Below are 20,795 nucleotides of genomic sequence, written 5' to 3'. Positions count from 1 at the left end.
AGGACCACTCACTTGCACGTTCTGGTTGGAAGCACAGTGCTTGCCCTGTGTGCCCAAGCTCCTGTCCTCTTTCATCAGCTCTGTCCGAATCCCCCAGCAGAACAGCTCACATTCTGGTGAACAGCCCGAAACATCTTCGCAGGGTGTGCAAAGCTAAGGACTGCCGCAGTCAGCCAAGCAAAATATCCATCTATTCGAGCATCCCATTTCTATTCACACCAAGAGTGGGTACCTGGGGAGAGAGTATGAGAAACATAACTAACTGGACAACTCCTCTTCAGGGCATCCTCCGATCAAGCGGCAATCGGCTGCTGAAGAACTGCTTGGCTCGAGCTGCACTGAGACTATCACTGCTAAGAGGCTGTACCGGACAAATCCTCAATGAATTTGACTAATCCCCCTTTGGACCAATTTATACTTTGGGCCTCCAAAAGTTCCCATTGTGACATCTTCTGCAGCCTAACATTTTGTTTTAGAAAATATTTTTTCTGCTGCAGCAGAGCTCCGTGACAAGTAGACGCAGAAACAGATGGGTGCTGACTTCTGATGTACTTATAAAAATCTGGAAAAGCTGATAGAGTTCGTGTGGAGATGGACCCCAGGAAGTGACGATGCCGCAAGCAGTTTGGGTGGGAAAGCAAGGAATGCTTCTGCCCATCACTGAAATTCTGTTTCCCTGACAGCAAAGTCTTTACAGCGACTTTCAACTGCCGGCTGATGAGGATCGAGAAGGCAGCCCGTAGAACAGGAGAGAAGGATGCTTTACAGCTCCGTGGGTTGCTCTGAAGCTGAACTCAACCCGAGAAAATTAGAGCTGCCCAGCTGCAGGCAGCAAGGTAAGAAACACTGCTTCTTTCGCTTGCCCCAGGCTTTCAGATTCATCTGGACTTTCTGCTGAGCTTCACAGTGAGTTATGCTGCCGGCTGAATGTGAGCTTTACCTCCCGGTAAGGTCTCTTCTCACTACCTCTGACGGATGAATAATAGCTTATTGTTTCTGGCAGATGCTGAACTGATCCACCACATTTCATCTCCTTTTTATTCCAGGACTATCTAACGCACAGATCACTCACTGGGCTCCGGTCATCGGTCTGCCTGAAATCTCCCTCTTTTCCAGCCACATACCTGGCAAGGAGGGGAGTACACTGGAAGGTGACTCCATAAAAAAAAACAGGAGACAGCGTGCCGAAATCCTGCACGTTTACACAGACTGCCCTACCGGATGTTTGGAAACCCCTCACTTGGGACTCAGCACCGTCCTCTCCAGAATATTCAGCATGGGATATCCCTGGGAAGATCAGGTTCAGAGCAAAGCCCCCTGCACGACAGCCCGAAGCACAGCGCTTCTCAGGTGCAAGAGTTTCCGGAGAGGCGACAGGACTGCTGAGGGTCCTCCACGAGCACGCAGGGCGCAGCTCTGACCGTCACATCCATCTCTGTCGGGATACCCAAGTCTCCAAGCAATAGCTGGGGCTTTATGTACCTTGCTAAAGGCACCACTGGTGCTGCACCTGCACGCATCTTCCACATCCGAGTGTCCTTACTCAGCTATTAGCAGGGGAATACGCGGCCTACCTGCAAAAACGAGGAGCTACCATCAAAGATTTAATTAAAATCAGACAGCGAGAAAAAAAATACTGCTGATGCTCCCTCACCATGAGGTGAATGCCTCGGAGGCCCACAGAAGAGCACAGCTACCAGCGACTGCCTTCCCCCAGCAAGCCGACAGCGCCTGCCTGGGTGCCTCTCCCAGGCTTGTCGCTGGATACGGATTCGGGTTTTAAAGATTTTGAAGGCTGAAGTATTTACCTTTTTCGCTAGAGATCATTTGGTATACAGAAAGCATTAAATAATAACTAGGATCATTAAGACACTTAAATGAAAATTCCAGCTAGCTCCTACCTACGAGTTCTGTAAGACCTGAGCAGAGAGCTCTGAAGGAGATTCTCATTTTGGCACCAAATTTTAGAATAAATTGTAACACCCAAACTAGTATTTCCTGACAAAAACAACGGCGGTCAATACATGGCTCCGTCAATAAAAAATTAAGGAAATAATATAACGTCCTACCAGCATGGTTTTAGGCCACAGATCTTCATTAAGTACAGAGCCTCGAATGACAAATACGCCAAAGGCTAACTTCATTGTTGCAATCTATCTGAGTTTACCTGGGCAGCTTATGGCTTTCCAGATTTAAGCACTGCAAACATTTATTACAGATTGCCTAACTCATTTTAAAGCAAATTAATTTATGAAGGATCACCGGGGAACCAAGCATACTACCGCGGACCAGGTTTCAGCCCAGTCAAAATTCTCTGGAAAGGAGCAGAAACAATTTCATTATTCACTGGCGGTTTTGGAGGGGCAGCCCTGCGCTCCCACCTGGCCGCCCAAAACGCATTCAGAGAGCACAGCGCCTCCGGTGCCGTGCAGTCCATCACTGCTGCCACACAGCACCGCGATGGACCATGGCAATCGCCTCCTTGGTAGCGCGCCTACACGCGCAGACACATACTGGAAGAGCTGAGGTGCTTAAAAAACAAAACCAAAACACATCTGACCCAGTAATAGAAGAACCCCGCCGTTTCAAGAATCAGTCATCATTTAGAAAGCACGTTCCGTTGGTAAACCTATTTCATTATAGAAAGAAACGGGGAGATGCAACACGACCCATCTGAAAAAAAAAAACACAAAGATGTATAGCAAAGGACTCTTTGGAGAAGCAGGCAAACGCACGGGAATGCTCCAAAGGCTGGAAGTCAAGGTTCAACAAACCCAGAGATAGCTATTACACGATCACCACCACAGACGATTGCCTACTTAAACAACTGACCCAGCGGTATGTAAAATTGCAAGTCAGAGGGTTTACAGCAGCGTTCAGCAGTTCTCCTCAAGTCAGCCGCAGCTACTGCCGGCGTCGCTGGCCAAGCTCCTCAGCCTGCCCTTTGCAGGCAGGGCTCGGGGGACAGCTGCCCACGGCGCTCTCCCAGCGTGTTACCGGTTCTCTCGGCTCGCCCAGAGCAAACAGCAGCAGCGACCACGCCAAACCCTCCGACACAGAGCGCACGGCGCCGCACAACCCCGCGGGGTCCCCGAAATTCCCCAACGGCAGGGCCAACCGAGCCAGACTTTGAGCGTGCCTTCCAGAAACCTCATCTCAGCTCCGCGCAAAAGGAAGGACAGGTTTCTGGATTCTTGCAGAATTGCCCGGAATTGGGTTGACCAGAAGACTCCTTGCAACACTTCAAAGAGACTTGGCTGCGCTCCTCGGGTCTCAGCATTACTTGCTGGTAATCCAGCACCTCTGCGCTAGCAGTAAACTCCAGAACAAACAGGAGCGTGCTCCTCCATCAGGGACGCCCCCACATCTCTTCCTAAGACCTCCCGAGGTCCCTCCCAACCTGGATCTTTCTTCCTATGGTTCTTTGACCGAGCCTTACTACCAGGGAAAGCGGGAGAAGACCACGGGGCACGGTCTCAGGGAGGGTGCCCCTCTGAGGGCAAAACATGCAATTCCCCTTAAGCAGCCCTGCAGGTCCCAAACAGGGGACGTGACGGCGAGCCATCCTGCCAGCCTGCCGGGCAGTCCCACATTCCCCAGCGAGCTCCCTGCCCAGTTGGGTCCCAGGCCGGGATTTCAGCGCTGGGCTGCCCCACCCTCGCGCAGCAATAGGAGCTGCCCCCCCAGCAAGGCCGCGCTGTGCAGGGCACTGCTCCCGCCCAGAGACCCCGCGTGGGGGCCGCCAGCGGAGCCCATGGCCAACGGGGCTGGCAGCGACGGGCTCGGGCACCGGCAGGGTGCTCGGGGTGGCAGCAGGGAGAGAAGCTTGCACTTTGAGCACCCCGCCGAGACCAAAAACAGCGAAATGGCCCAGCACGGCCTTTATTAAGATACCAAAATTAACTGTCACGTAGGCGATCCCATCCGCCCCCCATACTGCCGCCGCCAGCACACCCGCGCCCACGGGGGTGCCGCACCCCAGCGGCGCTGAGCACCAAGCGCCCGTACCACAGCTAACGCACGGGAAGTCACACCCGGGGGGGGGCTGAGCCCCAGCCCTGGCCCTTCCCAGGGCCCCGCTGCCCCTGTCCCTGGGCACGGCCCTGCCCCCGGGGCTCCCCCCCCGCAGCCCCAGCCCCAGCCCCAGCCCCTGCCCCGCCGCCCCCCGCCCCAGGGCGCCCCCCAGCGGCGCCACCGGAGGGGCCGCCCCGGCCCCGCCCCTTTCTATAGACCACGCCCCCTTTTGCCACGCCCCGCCCCTTTCGCCGGGCCACGCCCCCCTTCTGCAGACCACGCCCCTTTTGTGCAGACCACGCCCCTTTTGTGCAGACCACGCCCCTCCCGCCGAGCGCTAGCCCCGCCCCCCATCCTGCGGGGGCCCCGCGCCGCACGCGCCTGCCCTGCCCCGCCCCCCCCCCCCCCCGGGCCCACCGCCGCGCGCCCCGAGCCCCCCTCCCCCTTCCCCCCCGCTGCCCGCCCCCGCCCCGCGCTGCCCGCAGGGAGGCGCCCTCGGGCGGCTCCGCCCGCACCTGGCTGCCCGGCGCCGCGCCGCCCGCTCTGCCCACAGCCCGGCTTCGGGTCGCGGCCCCTTTAAATGGAGGCGCCGCTCGGAGCCCTCAGCGCGCTGCGGCCCGGGGGGGGGCGGGGGCAGCTCCCCATTGGCCGCGCCGAGCGAGGGACGCGTCCCCATTGGCCGCGGCGGGGCTGGGGCTCGCGAGACTCGCTCGCAGGCGGCGGCCTCCAAAACGCGGAGCGGGAGCAGCAGCCCGGGAACGGAGCTCGCAGCCCGGATTCCGCCGGGCGGATGGAAAACCCGGAGTGGATCCCCGCGGCGGAGCGGGACCGCGCGAACCGGCAGCGCGGAGCCGAGCCCCGGGGGCTGGGGCTGGGGCGGGGGGGGAGGGTGGGTCGGAGCGGGGCGCCCCGAGCCCCTCGGTGCCCGCGGGGCCGCCCGCAAAGTGCGGAGTGGACCTCGCGGAGCGGACCTGGCGCCCCGCTGCCCCCCCCCCCGTTAACCCTCTCGCCGCCGCCCCCGGGGGCCCGGCCCGGCCGCGCCGCCCCGGCCTCTACCTGCGCACCGACTGGGGGGGGGGGGGGGGAGCGGCCCAGCCCGGCCGCCGTCGCCACCGCCGCCGCCTCCCCGGAGCTGGAGCCGTCTCCCCGGGGCGGTGAGTGACAGCGCGGCCGGGCGGGGCTTCGCGGGGGCCCGGGACGCGGCACCGCCCCCGGGAGGGGCTGCCCCGGCCCCCGGCCCGCGCCCCTCCCCCGCGCCACCCCCACCCGGCACCCGGCACCCCCCCCCCACAGCCGGGACCGCCCCTCCCCCGGCACGCCCTCACACGCCCCCCCCCCCCGCGCCCCTCACGCCCCCCTCAGGCTCCCTCTCGAGGCTTTATTGCCGCCCCGCCCCGCCCCGCCCCGCCCCGCTCCCCTCACGCCCTTCCCGCCGCCGGCCCCGTGCACGCGCGCGGGCACCGCCGGGCGGGGGCGCGCACGGCGCGGCACGCGCTCGGAGCCCGCCGCGGCCCCTTTAAAAGACAGCGGCCCCCCCCGCCGATCACAGCGCGCATGCGCGGCGCCCGGCCTCACTGCGCCTGCGCGGCGGCCGCCGGCGGCTCGCTCGGCTCCTTTGTCCCCTCGCTCGCCTCTCAACCGAGCGTGATGCCCGCCGCGCTGATTGGCGGCGCGCGCTGCGGGCCGCCGCCGCCTCGCGGCCAATCGGCGCCGCGCAGAGGGCCGCACGCCCGCCTCGGCCCGCCCCGCCGCGGCCGGCCCGTGAGTGACGGGGGGCGCGGCCAATGGCGGCGCGGGGCGGGCGGCGGGGCGGCCAATGGGAAGGGCGGGCGGCGGGAGCAGGGGGGTAGGTTGCGCGAGTTCCGGCCGCGCGCGCGCTCCTCTCCGGGCTGCAGCGGGCCGAGCAGGCCGCGATCCGCCCCGCCGCCGCCCGCCGCCGCCAGGTGAGGCCGCGCCCGGCACGGGGCCGCCGCCCGGGGCCGCTCCGCGCTGCCGCGGGCCCGGCCGCTCCGCCGGGAGCCCCGCCGAGGCCAGCGCCCCGCCCCGCCGCCACACGCGGCCGCCGAGGCGGGAGGGCGGGGGGGGGGGAGGTCCCGGAGAGACTGTGGGGGGGGGGCCCGGGTCCGTCCGTGCCCCGTGTGCGAGCCGTGCGCGTGTGCCCGCAGGTGGGGAAGATGCAGGGCAACAAGGGCTTCGGCATGGAGAAGCAGAACCACGCGCCGCGGAAGCAGCACCAGCACCCGCCGCACCCGCCGCCCGCCGGGCCCGCCAACGGGCAGCAGGCCAACAGCCAGAGTGAGTGCGGGCCGCGGGGCCCTCCCGCAACTCCCCGGTCCTGTACGCGGCGCGCGGCCCGCCCGCCCCTCCGCGGCCTTCCCGTAAACTTTGCGGCCCGCTGCGCCCCGCTCCGCTTCCCTTTTTTTTTTTTTCCCCCTTCTCCCGGCCATAAAAGGGTTTACGGGCACGGCCTGCCTCCAGTGCCCGGCACACGGAGCCGCGGCCCCTAGAGACGCGGCTGTGCCCGCAGCGCTCGCACAGAGCCGGCAGCGCGGCGCTGAGGCTGGGCTCTCGCACAGAAAGCGCTGCCCGATGCTTCCTCTTATTTATTTACTTCGCCGTTCGAAAGCCGGCCTGCCAGCTGTCACCGGTGCCGGCCCCTGCTGTAACTCGGGGCGCTCCTGAGTTTGTTCTTAACCACCGCGGGCCGCAGCTCTGCTGCTTGGCAGTCAGATCGCAATCGCTTCCCCTGAAACGCGCTGCGTTAATGACTGCTGGGGCGCTAACTGAGCTAACTATAGTTTACAGCTGGGGCGTCGGGGCACTGCCATTCACACCTTCAGAGCCGGGGAAAGTGCTCTGGTTATACTAAAAACCTCTTTTTTTTCTATGTTTTATTTTCTTTTGTTTTGTTTTTGAAGTCTTAATACTGGCTTTTCAAAACAAAAGAGGATAAAAGTCGCATGTGTGCTTTGCTGGCTTTCTCGAAGGCTTTCCTGAGCTAAATGCGCTTGGCTGTGTTCCTTATGCATGATTCCTCTGTGGTTTTCTCTCTCAGCTGCATGTTTAAGTGAACCCACATGCAGATGTTTGGCTAGTATAAAATTCACGGGTGTTTTTATTAAGCGATCCTGTTAAACAGGTTCGTGGGAGATCATAGAAAAGGGTGGCCGACTAGTTTGTTTCCAGTCAGGTTGGGAACAATGCAGCACAAGAACAGCATTGTTGTGTTCTCGGAGGGATCAGCTCGGAGTGACAGTCTGCATCTCGCATTCCTTTGAGTGGATCTGCTTAAGGTGGAACAGCGATGCTGGTTAATGCTGCCCTGAGTCCCGCTGAGGGTATTTGCAGGCCTTGCAATTGACCCCCAAACGCCTCTGATAACAGCCTGGAGTCGTTTGCAAGACAAACGCTTCACCGAAGTGACTGAGCTGTGTGAAGTAAATCACTTGCTGTCCTTTTGCTACTCTTCTATACATTACCAGCCCGGGTTTTTAGGGTTAGCTGTGGGGGTGTGCTTGTACTCATAAAAGGCTTGTCCTTAACATTTGCCTTTGCATGAATGGCTTTTCCTGGTTCGTACCCTGCTTCGTAGTCTGAATCGAACCGCTTGAGTTTACTTCAGACGCGTGGCCATGAGGTGGATCCTGTGCAAAGCAATTTGGATAGGAATTGATCCGTAAGCTGCTTGTGTCAAATGAAAGAGAGGAAAAACTGCAAAAGGAACAAAAGACAGAAACAAAAAAAAAAAGTGGAATTGCTTTCTGCAGCTTGCTGTCCTGTGCAGGGAGGTTTTGTGCCCCTTTAAGAAAAGGGGACAGAGGGAGGCGGGGAGCTCATAAAGCCGTCCCCGTGTCCGTCTGTAGCAGGGCTTCCGGGGTCGTGCTGGGTTTCAGCTAAATTGGGGGTTAAAGTGAATTGTGCATGTGGGGGTTTGAGGGTGTTCTGTAACGAGTCCCATTTGTTAGTCTTACGTGCAGCATTACTTAATGAATATAGATTTTTTTAAATTTTTGAGGTCTTACCTACATGGCTATTCTTAGTTGTTTTTTTTTTTTTTTCTATTTTTGCCATTCCAGTCTTCTATTCAGATTGGAACCCAAGACTCTAGAACCCAAATCCCATCTCATAGAATACCAGTTAACTAAAATATTACCTGTCTGGGCAAAATTAACGCTTTGCCTATTATTTTTAGAACTTTTTTTTCCCCTCAGTAAAAATCGGATCGCTGGCCAGGCTGCAGCTTTCCTGTACTCATTCAGGTTGTAATAGCAAAACTTTGTATTGTGACTACAGACTTTATTGTGGGTCGGTTATCTTGAGCAGTTGCCCAAAAGCTGAAGCCCGAGTGACCATTCTGAAGTAAAATCCCCTCGTTGCTGTAGAGATGGCTGGGGAGGTTTGAGGTCTAAGCGAATGGGTGGTATTACCTGTATTGTCCTGTGTCTCTGCGTTCACTGTGATGAAACCTAATAGAATTTATCCCCCCAACTGTAGAGCAGCTGTGTACCTTATTCCCCTCAGATGAAGGCCTGACTATTGACCTGAAGAATTTCCGGAAACCTGGTGAAAAGACCTTCACTCAGAGAAGCCGCCTGTTTGTGGGGAATCTGCCCCCAGATATTACAGAGGAAGAGATGAGAAAGTTATTTGAGAAGTATGGCAAGGCAGGGGAAGTCTTCATACACAAGGACAAAGGCTTTGGCTTTATCAGGCTGGTGAGTGACTTGCTACCTTAGGCGTGTTTTTGTGGCAGTGACCTGCGCTAGAGGAGTGTTGCTAACTGGAAGTAGCAAATGTTCAGGTATCTTCAGATAATTCTGATAATTAAGCCCACCGTTGATTTTAAGTGACCTGGATTACAATCACGGATCAGCTTCTACAAGTGATTGATTAGTCTAGAGCCTGTTATGGGAAGGAACGTGAATGGGGGCAGCTCGTGGCAGGATTTATGAGATACCTGGTAGAGGTATTCTGGAATCAGCTGAGAGAAAAGAGGGAAAACACGAACCTGATGCTGTTACAGACCAGGTAGACATCTCCTGGAAGGGTGTAAATGAGGTGTTTCTGTGAACGTAGCTAATCACACGGTATTTCTGGGGTGATGGGTGCTCTTGTGGCAGGGGAGAATCTCCAGGCGATCACACTGAAGTGTGGCTATGAGGGAGGTGGTTACCGACGTGGTGTCGTGGTTCTCAGGCACTAGTGGCTCAGGTGCTACGTTTCTGAAAACCCCAATATGAGCGGCTGCAGCATGAGGTTTTCAATGTATTTATTTTTTTAAGAAAAAAGAGCGACTCATTCTGTAGCCTTAATATACTGATATATCTGATCAATAACGATCATTATTTGCTTCGTTTTCACTGGCTGTGGGATTAGGTTTATGTCCGATACATTTCTTTTTCCACCTCCAAACTTTCTACATGTGTATTCAGGTAAAGTCACTGATAACGGAGGATAGCTGTGATTTGTTAGGGCATTTTTTTAACACGCTGTGGGAGGTTTATTAGTTCCTCTCTGTGAGGTACTTGTTCAGGAGAAATACGCCTGTGACTCGGTTGTGTACATAGCTGATTCCATGCTGCATTGAGAGTTTTAATGATGACTTTTTTTATCTTCAGGAAACTCGCACTCTGGCAGAGATTGCAAAGGTGGAATTAGACAACATGCCTCTCCGTGGGAAGCAGCTAAGAGTGCGTTTTGCATGCCACAGCGCATCGCTGACAGTCAGGAACCTGCCTCAGTTTGTGTCCAATGAGCTCCTGGAGGAAGCCTTCTCAGTGTTTGGCCAGGTGGAAAGGGCTGTGGTTATTGTGGATGACAGAGGACGATCCTCTGGAAAAGGCATTGTGGAGTTCTCAGGGAAGCCTGCTGCTAGGAAAGCCCTGGATAGATGTAGTGATGGGTCTTTCCTGCTGACTACGTAAGTGTGGAGGGCAAGAATCGCTGTGCTGTTACGTGCAGGCTGGTGGGTGGCGTTGGCTTGTGAGCAATGTTTCGCGGTGTAGCAGGGCAGGAGGTGCTTTGCCCAGGGAGAACTTGGCTTCTTTTCCAACAGGAGCGCGTCTGTGCCGAAACTCGGCTCTCAAAGCTTCCTTCCGGGAAGCTGCTGGTGGGGTCAGAGTGTAAGGCCGTCCAGTAAGCTCTTCCTCACTAAAGCTGCCTTAGGGCAATTAAAGCAGCTTTTAAGAAACAGGAGCTGTTTTGGAGACCCATTTCCATGACTGGAAACAAAGCTCGAGTGTGTTAATTGTGCACGCTGAGTCGAGGGGTGGGACCGCACTCGGCAGGGTGCGCGGCTGGGCAGTGCGCTGATCCACCACTTGGGCACGAGGTGTTTGGGAAGCTGATCAGGTGTACTGGGTTGTTTGGGGTTTTCTCCGTCAGAAGCTTGTTTTCCCTTTGCTTGAATATCGTAAGGCAACAAAGCGTGTTCTTGGATAATGCTGTGAACATGCTTAAGCAAATGATTAATTCTAAATATGTTCCACAGAGCATGGCTTGTTGCTTTAACAACGAGGGGAACCATTTATGGTCTGTTGGGACTGAAAAATACTAAAGTATATTTTGTATGCATGCTCTTAGAATTTAATAATAAAACACTTCCTGAAATTGGGGCTATATTGCTAATTTCTAAAGTAATTTTTTTAAGCTTTGTGCTTCTCGCCCCCCTCTTTTTTTGGGGAGGGGCTGCATCTGGCACGGCACTACACAGCATGTTCAGGTTCAAAAAGCAGCGTTTTTTTTTTTTTTTACATTGCTGTTTTCCTGCCTGAGAGTCTTTGGGAGTAGCCAGCAGAGCGTGTAGTGCTCTGCAGCAGGGTTGCTGCTAGGGAGCTTGTGGGCTACCTTAGTTTCTTGGGATTATTTACTCCGTGCCCTTTTGCTGACTCAGAACTATACAGCCTGAAAGAATCACGAAAACAACATTTGAAAAGTGAGCATGCAAAGCTAAGCACTGCCAGTGTATAACCGAGAGCACCTGGGGGCAACATTCCCTCTTTCTCTGGCTGTCTGTGCATCAGCTTTTGACATCTGGGGCAGGAAAACAGCGTGTTGCTTATTTCTACTTGAGGTTTGGTTTTCATTGAAGTTGTTCTGCTTTGTCGTAGTTGTGACAGTAGCAGATAGATAAACTGCTTGGAATAGACTGGCTCACATTGGAAAATGAGACAATTAGTAATGGAATATTTCACATTAAAGTGAAAAGCTGTGTTGTGGACCCTCAGCCTCTCATGTCCTGCCTTCCTGTTGGAGTTTGGGCATTGCTTGCTCCACGGCATGGCACGATTGTTTCTGTCACTTCCCCAGCTCTGGCAAATGGATTAAGGAGCTAAAGCTGAATTGTGACGCTGCTTTGTGCTGAGGATGTGAGCAGTGTCAGTGCTGTGCTGGGGAACTGATGCAGAGATGGGGACGTTTCTGCTAAATAGTTCTCTTTTGCACACACAAGCACATGTGCTCAGTGTCTGTGCTGCAAAGTGTTCCAGAGGATTATTTGGGAAATCGAGGCAGGGCCCAACAGGAACTTGCAGAGCAGTGCTGGTTGGCAGTAACAGGAAGCAGTGGTCTCACCGAGAGCGTACGAGTGATACAGCCAGTGAAGAGCAGTGTTACTCCTCGCTGTAGACTATTGTATGAAGGGGTTGTGCAGCCTGTGGTTGGTCATGAAGCAAGGGAGGAAAGGGATCTAAAAACAGACTCTGGTACTACTGTGCTGTGCAGATCCTACTCCAGGAAGTCAAGTTTCCAGTGAAGCTGTTAATTTAAACAAGTAACTGAAAGCATTCTTCTTTCAGTACAGTTTTGGTTTGGATTCAACAAGGATTTCAATTAACAGCTCAGCTCCTAGTCCAAAAGGGGGGAAAAAAAACACCACTAAAAGTAATGACTGTTTTCACTTTGCTTCAGAACCCTGGCTGCACTCAATTTCTTTGAGCAGTGCTAAAAGCAGTATTTCGTAGGTTCAGACATAGCACGCAGGCTTTCCTACACTGCAAGCTCATTCCTGAGTTATCCTCAAAGCACCTCATTTTTTCTTTACAGATTCCCTCGGCCTGTCACTGTGGAGCCCATGGATCAGTATGATGATGAAGAGGGACTACCAGAGAAACTGGTCATCAAAAACCAGCAATATCACAAGTATGTGCCTGCCGTAAGACATGAGATGAGACTGCCTGGGGGCTCCGGGGTCTTGGCTAGTGCCTGAGTCGTAGGAGGGTGGCTTATCACTGCTTCTAGAGGTCCTCCTTTTTTCTGAAAATGTGACCTGACTCCAGAAAAAGAATTGTTTACGCTGTTCCCTTGAAATTGGTTAGCTGAAAGAAAGCAGTGGTTTTGGATCCACTCTGCTGGGTAAGGCTGGCAGGCTCCACATATTTTGTTGTGTTTGTCTGCTTCCGTTGTTGGGATAAAAATTGGTGTCAGTTTGAGATAATGTGTGCTTTCCCCTTGCTGGGATGAGAAGCTGAAACAAAAGATGTAAATCATGTGCTCAAAGCGTTATGGACAGTCTGTGGAGGAAGCAGACCTGAACTCACAGTGAAAATGGTACGCATGATGTGAACGGCAGCAAGGCATGGGAGAGCTATCCAGGTATAAGGCCAGGGTATTCGAGGGCTTCCTGTGTAAACAGGTGTCGTGATTAGAGCAGTGGGTGTTAGTAAACCATGTGAGGTCATGAATTTTGGATAAAGTAAGGAGGATGAGAGCTTCAGAAGCCCAGAGGCTGTGTTAGGAGTAGTCACATGCTCCAGGTGCAGGGGCTGCAGGGGTTAGTGGGGTGAACATGTGTGTTTGGGCTGGGTATGTTTCTGGAGTGAACCTGTTCATGAGATGTGCAGCGGGAGCTGTTTCTGTCGAGAGTATTTCTACGTGTCTTTTGCCCAGCATCTTGGTGTGTTAGGAACCCAGTGATGTTGCTGGGTGTGAGGGAGGACAGGACATAGTTTTCTAAGTTTCTCCTTTGAGTAGAATGCATCCCGAGCAACAGACGAAGTGGTATCTGGGGCACAGCTATTTGTGCAAAAAAGTGTACACAGAGTTTTATTTATTGCAGTGAGATGTGTTTCTAACTGTCAGAAGGATCCGCCATTGCGTTTACACACAAGTTGTATTTTTCTTAGATCCTCTTGGCTCTGTTGAAGCATTCACTAGCTCTTCCTTGCTTGACAGGGAGCGTGAGCAGCCTCCTCGATTCGCACAGCCTGGCAGCTTTGAGTATGAATATGCCATGCGTTGGAAGGCTCTAATAGAAATGGAGAAGCAGCAGCAAGAACAGGTAGACCGCAACATCAAGGAAGCTCGAGAGAAGCTGGAAATGGAAATGGAAGCAGCTCGCCACGAGCACCAAGTTATGCTCATGCGGCAAGGTACCAACCGAAGATAATCAGAACGGGGCCCTTCTCCCGGGGTGGGTAGCTCAGCAGGCTGGCCAGAGCCCACTGAAGTTGAGCTGTGGCACAGCTGCTTGACTTTTAACCAGCTGTGGCAGCAACAAACAGATGTTGCTGTGTTACAGGAGGCTCTATTATGTTACTCTCCTTTGTGGTGTGGTTCTGATTCAGGAACTGATGGGAGGTGGTAAAGGAGACAAGTTTGATTTTATTTTTTTTAACTGTTATCTTTTATAGATTTAATGAGACGCCAGGAAGAACTGAGGAGGATGGAAGAATTGCATAACCAAGAAGTACAAAAACGTAAACAGTTGGAAATCAGGTAAGGTGGCAAGTTCTGAAATTGTGAATCCATAATGTTATGGAACGAAGCACTTCTTCAGTTCACTCATTGTTCATGGTGACAATTTAATTGCTACCTTAAGAGTAGCTGTTGTTTCAGGCCTTTTTGTTCGTAGGGAGACTGTACACTTGGTTTAAGATGAAGGAGTTAGGAGTTTCTTCTGCTGGCATTAAAGGACACTGACTAGTATTTGTTTTTTTACAGTTCTGTGTCTCAGTTTAGCTCCTTGACCGAGGCAGATACAAAAGTCAGAATCTGTGCAGTGGCTTTAGTGCTGCAGGTTGGGAAACCCCATTCTAGCATCTATCCTCTCCTTTGAGAGGTAACTTAGTCTCAGGGAGTTCTCTCTCCGTTCCAGCTCTTCCTTGTCTCAGGGTCATTGTGAGAAGCTCCAGGAAGATCTCCAGATTACTTTTGTAATATGAGGGGCTTGAGAACTGTCTGGCTTTTATGCATTATATGCAATGTAACGTAGTCAGCATGTACTTGAGAGTGGCTGTGTATGTGGGTGTGCTCAGGCTGAGTTTTATAACGAACTCCTTAAAATTCAGAGTGTTGAAAATGCCCTGCTCGTAGATGTTTGCTTTCATCATGAGGTACCTGATATTTCACAACCTCAGCAGAATAATGTTTTCAAAGTTGTAGGTTTCCAAAACAAGAGCCCACTAGGCAGCACTGCAACTCTGACGCAAGCGATCAGTTTGTGTGGTGCTGAGCATCCTTGCCACTTTTTTGCAGGCAAGAGGAAGAACGCAGGCGCCGTGAGGAGGAAATGAGAAGGCAACAAGAAGAGATGATGAGACGCCAGCAGGAAGGCTTCAAGGGGAACTTCGCTGATGCGGTATGAATATTCCTATTTTTCCATTGCATCTGGACACTGATATTAGATTTTTTTTCTCTTCCCCAGCATGGGACTTCCAGTGGATGCTTAACGTGTTGGTTGAGGGACTCCACATACACATTCCTTGCATTCTACAGCCAGTTATTGGCTCCTGTCTGTCTTAGTAACATTTTGTCTGGAAAATGTAAATAACACAGTTACCGTCCAACAGCTGTTCCTGTAGGATCCTCAGTGGCTGTCTTGCTGTTTAGAAGAATATATGCTAACTAATTATATTCTAAGAATAGTAACAAAGATGTACTCTTCTGAAGTACTATTGCGGAGCCCTGTTGTGATCACATACCCAGCTATATCCCTAGCCTGCAGTTGTTCTTAGTCTTCCTCAGATGGAATGATCCTAGCTCGAGGCACTGCTGCAGGCACAATAATTTGCTCATACTCTTGAAAGTCGGTGTTGGTCAAGTATTTCTTTGGAATGTAAAAAGTGTGATAGCCTGCTTTTTAATAACAGTAATGCTAGTTCTGTAATGAGCTGTTAACAGTTCATTTTCAGTCCCAGCAATTTTCTATTGTGGAAGCAGCTCTCATGCTATGGAGACGCTATAATAATGTCAGTGCAACTGGGTGACAATTGTTTATGTATTTTAGCAAAAAATTGGCCCCTAAGCAAAATAGCTAACTGTAAAGACAAAAGATCAAAACTGTGATTGACCTAAATGCGAATATTACCTAGCAGAACTCCGGAGTTCTCTAAATAATAAATAATATCTGATGAATAGTGGCACTGAGACTACAGGTGAAGTCAAGTGACATCTGTTGTTCAGCTCCCATCCTGGAAAAGTAGTATCCTCACTGAAGTGAGCAGGTGCTCCTAGCTTTGCAGCGAGGGAGATCTGTGTTGTGTGCCCAGTGTTCACTAGCCGGTAGTCTGGTGGAAATGACCCAGTGCTGCATGTTTGTTGTGTAAGCTTACATTCCTTTCAACAGGAAAAGCTTCTTAGCTACACTGAGGAAGTAATAAAAACTAATTCTTTCCAATGTGTTACTGCTGCTCAGCAGATCTTTCCATCCAGGTATCGGATAACTCTTTATGCTGCTGTTCAGTAAAATCTGCACACACAGCTTTGCGGCTTGATGCTGTACCAGGATTGCTTTGCTGTTGGATATTGTCTTGCAAAATGAGATGCTTTAAATAAGAGCTGTTTGTTCAGCAGTTAATAGTGGTAGCAGTAGCTCAGATCTGCTTTTGAAATTTACCCAGTGATTCTACCCGGTAATAAAACCCCAGAACTCAATGAATTTGTGTAATTACATTACAAAATACTTGGATCTTTATCATTTGAAATGGGCATCTCTTTTTCCAGAGGGAGCCACCAGACATGCGAATGGGGCAGATGGGCATGGGAGGTAAGAGGTTTTTTTTTTTGTAGTCCTCTTAATTTCTATGCACATTCGTGTCCTTCTCTACAAAATCCATGTGTTTTTTGAGCAGTTGTATATTATTAGGTCCTTATTTAGAAACTGTCGTAGTAACTTTCTCCCATTTCAGTGACAGGAAGCTGTCATATGACAGGAAATGTATGGGTATGAGGCAGTGCTGTACGTACGTGGAAGTTCAGTAAGCAGAAGATGGTTGAAATTAGAGCCATCATGTGATTAAGAAGTTTGTAGTGATACAGAAGCTGGTACAACAAGTGGTACTAGACCTTGATTCCAGGAAGAAATCTCAATTACGAGATTTCCATAATTTGGCTACGTGACCTACAGTTTGAGGCCACATTCACAAAAGTGAGTGAAAAGACCATCAGGCTTAGTGGTTAATGAAGATAGGGAGCGTTAGGACCTGCTGAGGTTTCAGGTAATAGTGGAATGCGAGATCAGTTTGTCTTGACCTGATAGTGCAATGGTGGTTAATAGATTAGAGCTCTGTCCCGGGATATAATCCTGCAGGGAGCTTACGTGGTGTTTTGTGGTTCTGGTTCATGGTTTTTCTGGTTCTTTTCCAGGTACCATTGGCATGAACAATAGAGGAGCTATGGGTGGTACCAACGTCCCAGCTGCTGCGCCTCCTGCAGCTGGTCCTGGAGCTATGATACCTGACGGAGCCATGGGAATGGTAATGTAGCTCCATCTGCTTTTCGTGCACACCTTTTAAATGTAGGCTGTGTTGTTTTCATTGTTAGGCAGGACACTGCTAAAGCTGAGTCTTGTTTGTCTCCCTAGACCTGATGTGAAGTTAATCTTGCCTCGATAATAGTTGGTATTTTTGAGATTGAACCAAGTCTAATACTTCTTTCTTTACTCTGAAGATGCTAAAACCTTTTTTAGAAGGATCTTAAAATCAACCAATACTACATGGTCATTTTTTAAATGGCATATTGGGAAGCACTTTGAGCGAGAGTATTTGGAGATGTTCTTGCTGGCATAAAGCCAACCTTTCAGGAATGTTCTGTCCATCACTAGTTTTTTTAAAACAATACTCTCCTATGCTAAAAGGAATATGGTAATAAGTATGCAAAAATGAGTTCAGCTGATTTGCTTAGGAAATAAATAACAAAGAATCAGTGAACTTTATGCTTGCTTACTTGCCTTTTTCAATTTTTACACTTAATTGAATTTTAAACAGTAGCTTGTATTTGCAAAGGGTCTCTGTGACTCTTCTTGAAGTTTAAATACTTGACTGGCAAAACTCAAGGCTGACATTTCATCTACAAAGCTGTATGAGCAGACAGTTCCTCAGCTTTGCACCCCATCCATCCCCAGTCATCCCCACCCTGATGGACCTTAGACAACTTAAAACCTTCCTAGGCATCCTCATCGTTGAGTATATGTCACCAAAGAACTATAAAGAGAAAGCCCTAAGGAAAATTCTAAATACAAATTTAATTTTTAAATACAAGTAATGGAAATCTAAAAGTTCTATTTATTAGAAATCCTTCTTAAAAGATTTTAAAAGTTGGCTTGTTTTTTTTGCTTAGAAAACCCAGAACTTGTCTCTGTTTCCGTAATAGTGAGAAGAGAAATTAATTTCTTCATATATTTAATTCCAGTACTGATAGTGAACTGAAATAGGTTGCTGTAAAACATTTAGTAGATGTACAGACTTCATTCAGCATGCTGCGACCAGCTTGCAAAAAGCCCATTTATTAAACTTCCATGGGATTGGAGGGAAAAAATGCTTTTAAGAATACTATCTAACTTAAAGGTTATTGAGCTACGAGTGGGATAAATTGAAAAACTAGGGTGTTTAGATAGGAATTATGGTTGCTGCGTTAGTGATTTAGTTGGTGAATGGTAACTGCATGTTTTAGCTTGTTATAAACGTGAAATGGAGTGTTACTTCATACTGCTGGAGGAGTTGTTGAAGGTGTCACATTTAATGTGGAAACCAGCGAGCTCAGAGTCTGCACATAGTTACTGTGGTGAGAGGTAACCTGTCAACATGGAAGAACTGAATTGCTTGCAGCGATCTGTTTGTTTGTTACAGTTTTTATGAAAATAATGGAAGGAATAGAAAATGAATGTTGCTGTGAAGGTTGGTGACTGCAGCTTGTAACTTTCAGTTTGGGAGTTTCCTTAGTTTGCAAGTGAAATTAAGTCTAGTAAAGCAAATGATGTGGGTGTGGAGATGATCCAGTAGCTGAACTCAGGAGGAGGGGTGCCTCTAAAGAATTCAAGCTTTGGTGATGCACAGTTACGGCTTTACTGCAGAGCTTTACAACAGATTATGGCTTCTTTGGTGCTTGTTGATCCTATCTGTCAGAGGATGAAATCTCACACAGTATCAGCACTTCCAATCAGCTTCAGAAACAGCAGCAGTCGTATTCAAGTTTGTCCTGAAAGTTCATCTTTAGCAGTTCATAGTACTTGGTGTAATGAGCAATTTTCCTGCAAACCTTCCTACTTCATCTATAGCGACTGCTTCATGGAAGTCTTTTTGTCACAAAGAACAGTTTTATTTGGCTGTGAGCTTTTTTACCTGAATGGTAGGGACAGTGGAGCAGCTGTGGTTCAAGGAACGTATACTACGGAAGGAAATTTATGGGGGAGAAGGTGAAGAGAGGAATGGAACGGGGAAGGAGTTCAGATCAGTGTGATGAATTAATACCACTTAGACCAAAAAAAACAGTAAGCTGTTTCTCTAATGGCCAGAAATATGTATAGGGGTTTTTTTTGGAAACTCTTTATCCTGGCTAGATGCTTAGTTTGTGTTACTGGTCCAACGTGTTCCAGCTTTTTATTCGTGTACGTAGCACTTACTTTGCACGTTTGCTCCAGTTGGTTAGTGACTGCAGCGACCTTCCCGAATGTGATGTAATGTGCCCTACAGGGAAAGTTCACAATTGCTTAGAGTTCTTCATCTACTGGGAAGGGAAAAAGATGGAAAGAGTGCTGTAATAGTGCTGTATTATGCTGTAAATCGTATGTATTAATGTAAATGTGTGGATGAAGAATGAATGGAACCCATGAGCCTGATGTTGAGGGGGAAGGAAGATGCGGTGGCTGTACAGTATGTTGTGAAAGGACATGTCTGCCGTATATCTGCCTCATAGCTGACTCAGCTTGGAGCAGGAGGTTGGACTAGGGTTCTCCTGAGGTACCTTCCAAGCTGAATTACCCTTTCATCTCTTCTCCATGTTGGAAGGGAGAGGCTGTGCGATAGCACTGCTCCAGCTGGGAGATGGGAGAGCCAAAGGAATGGAAATGACAGGACACAACCAAGGCACGAGACTAGTATTTCAGACTTACCTCAGAATTGTAGCATTGCGTACATCTAGATTGTGATACTGCTGTATTATTAGTATGCTGCTCCTCATTTACATTCAGTTTGGGTGAGGGAATATGGTGGAAACGTGAAATTCCTTTCCCGGACTGCATTTCCCATGTGCTCCACAGCAAGGCACTAGTGTGGAGATGACATAAGGTGTTTTCCAGTTTGCTTGACTCCAAACTATGTGGGGAAAGAGACTTTATCCTACAATGCTTAACTGTAACCAGTCCTATCAGTCCGGTTTTGGGGCTTTGGGGTTGGTTTTGGTAGGGTGGGGGTCTTACAGCAAGGTGAACTGTAATTGTGTAATGCTGACAGGATTCGAATCTACTCAAATGGCTTTTAACTGCTGTTTGTTCTTTGTTTTTCCTTCTGCCTCTTCTGCACTCGTCCTCATTACAAGACTCCGCCGCCACCTGCAGATCGCTTCGGCCAGGGCAGCGCGATGGAAGGACTCGGAGCGATGGGTGGGAACCCGCCTGCCTTCAACAGAGGAAATCCAGGGGGGGAATTTGGCCCTAACAAGCGTCGCAGATACTAACAGGATTAAGCTGCCCCCTGCACATGCCCCAAAGAGAAAAGGAATCTTGGCAGGCCGTACAGGGTTCTTCTCAGGGGGTGGATGTTCAAATTAGTTCGTTAGGGCCTGCTTTGGTTAAGCCACTCTAGGACAAGGGGAGTGCAGTCTGACTGGTAAAGGTTTTAGAAAATTTCATGTGGTGCATTCCTATAATTTCAATGTGAAAATGAATTCTGGGAGGCTGCCGTGGTTGTTCAGTAACGGTAAAATCTGGCAAGGACCTCAATGCCTTGACCGTTCCAGGTTTCCTATTTGCAGCCGGAGTCCTGAGACTGAACTAGATAAAACTGTCTTGGCATTTTTTTTATTTTAGTGTAGCATACCTTACTTAAGAGCACAGGGAAGAAGTCTCTGGAGAACTAGGGCAGCATCTGGGTATTTTGCAGCTCCCATGATTCTGTAAATTTACATAGCTCCAAATGATCCATCATGTAGTGAATTGGGGAGATTTTATGTTCATTTTTTTCTTTTTTTTTTATCTTAACTTGTAGTTACTCTTTTTATCTGGACCATCTGTTTCTTTAAAGTAGTTGACCGTCATGTGCAGCCTGAATGGCTGGAAGGCTCTTGTTCAGATGAATTTTTTGATAATGTGTTGTATCGCTGTTTATTTTTACTGGTAGTAAAGTACAATCTATTGGACAAAGATACTGTATCTCATGCTGAAGATTTAACTGAAACAAATGTTTGTATAATCTTAACCTTGCCTGTCTTTTGTGTAGAAGTACTACAAGATTTTTCATTTAGTGTAAACTGTTTGAACACAAGCTGTAATTGTCCCACTAACAAGTTTGAGTTTGTCTGAGGAATGTTACAGGAATGCATTATTATTAAAGTGGATTTTAAGCCTTTTT

The 20,795-nt window shown here is 50.1% G+C and overlaps 2 protein-coding genes across 8 annotated transcripts in view; one reads left to right on the top strand and one right to left on the bottom strand.

The window, feature by feature from the left end:
- ZMYM3 (zinc finger MYM-type containing 3) overlaps positions 1-5,185 on the bottom strand; it is a 28,864-nt gene extending 23,679 nt beyond the window's left edge. The window contains exons 1-2 of one of the 4 annotated variants that reach the window (XM_048075087.2): positions 1,483-4,099; positions 13-232 (exon numbers count right to left, since the gene is read on the bottom strand). The gene's annotated coding sequence lies outside the window, so the exon portion shown is untranslated. Of the gene's footprint in view, positions 1-12; positions 233-1,482; positions 4,100-4,529; positions 4,853-5,070 lie in introns of those variants that run through there. The other 3 variants (XM_067004778.1, XM_067004776.1, XM_048075093.2) reach the window with 3 other exon arrangements.
- Positions 5,186-5,656: 471 nt separating this feature from the next.
- On the top strand, positions 5,657-20,795 carry NONO (non-POU domain containing octamer binding). Of its 4 annotated transcripts, none has more exons than XM_067004960.1 (11): positions 5,657-5,775; positions 6,180-6,309; positions 8,536-8,729; positions 9,633-9,934; positions 12,058-12,153; positions 13,186-13,382; positions 13,644-13,728; positions 14,488-14,590; positions 15,955-15,997; positions 16,597-16,706; positions 19,765-20,795. In XM_067004960.1, the coding sequence occupies exons 1-11, from the start codon at positions 5,662-5,664 to the stop codon at positions 19,900-19,902; spliced, it is 1,512 nt and encodes a 503-aa protein (XP_066861061.1). In that variant the 5' UTR covers positions 5,657-5,661; the 3' UTR covers positions 19,903-20,795. The 4 variants fall into 4 exon arrangements, with proteins under 4 accessions (XP_066861061.1, XP_066861060.1, XP_066861063.1 ...); XM_067004959.1 differs by having other exon boundaries at positions 8,509-8,729; XM_067004962.1 differs by lacking the exon at positions 5,657-5,775 and adding an exon at positions 5,824-5,957.

The sequence above is a fragment of the Anser cygnoides genome, chromosome 13 (assembly GCF_040182565.1).
Source record: "Anser cygnoides isolate HZ-2024a breed goose chromosome 13, Taihu_goose_T2T_genome, whole genome shotgun sequence".
Taxonomy (NCBI): domain Eukaryota; kingdom Metazoa; phylum Chordata; class Aves; order Anseriformes; family Anatidae; genus Anser; species Anser cygnoides.
Note: the sequence above shows the minus strand (reverse complement) of the source record. Positions and strands in the feature narration are given on the sequence as shown.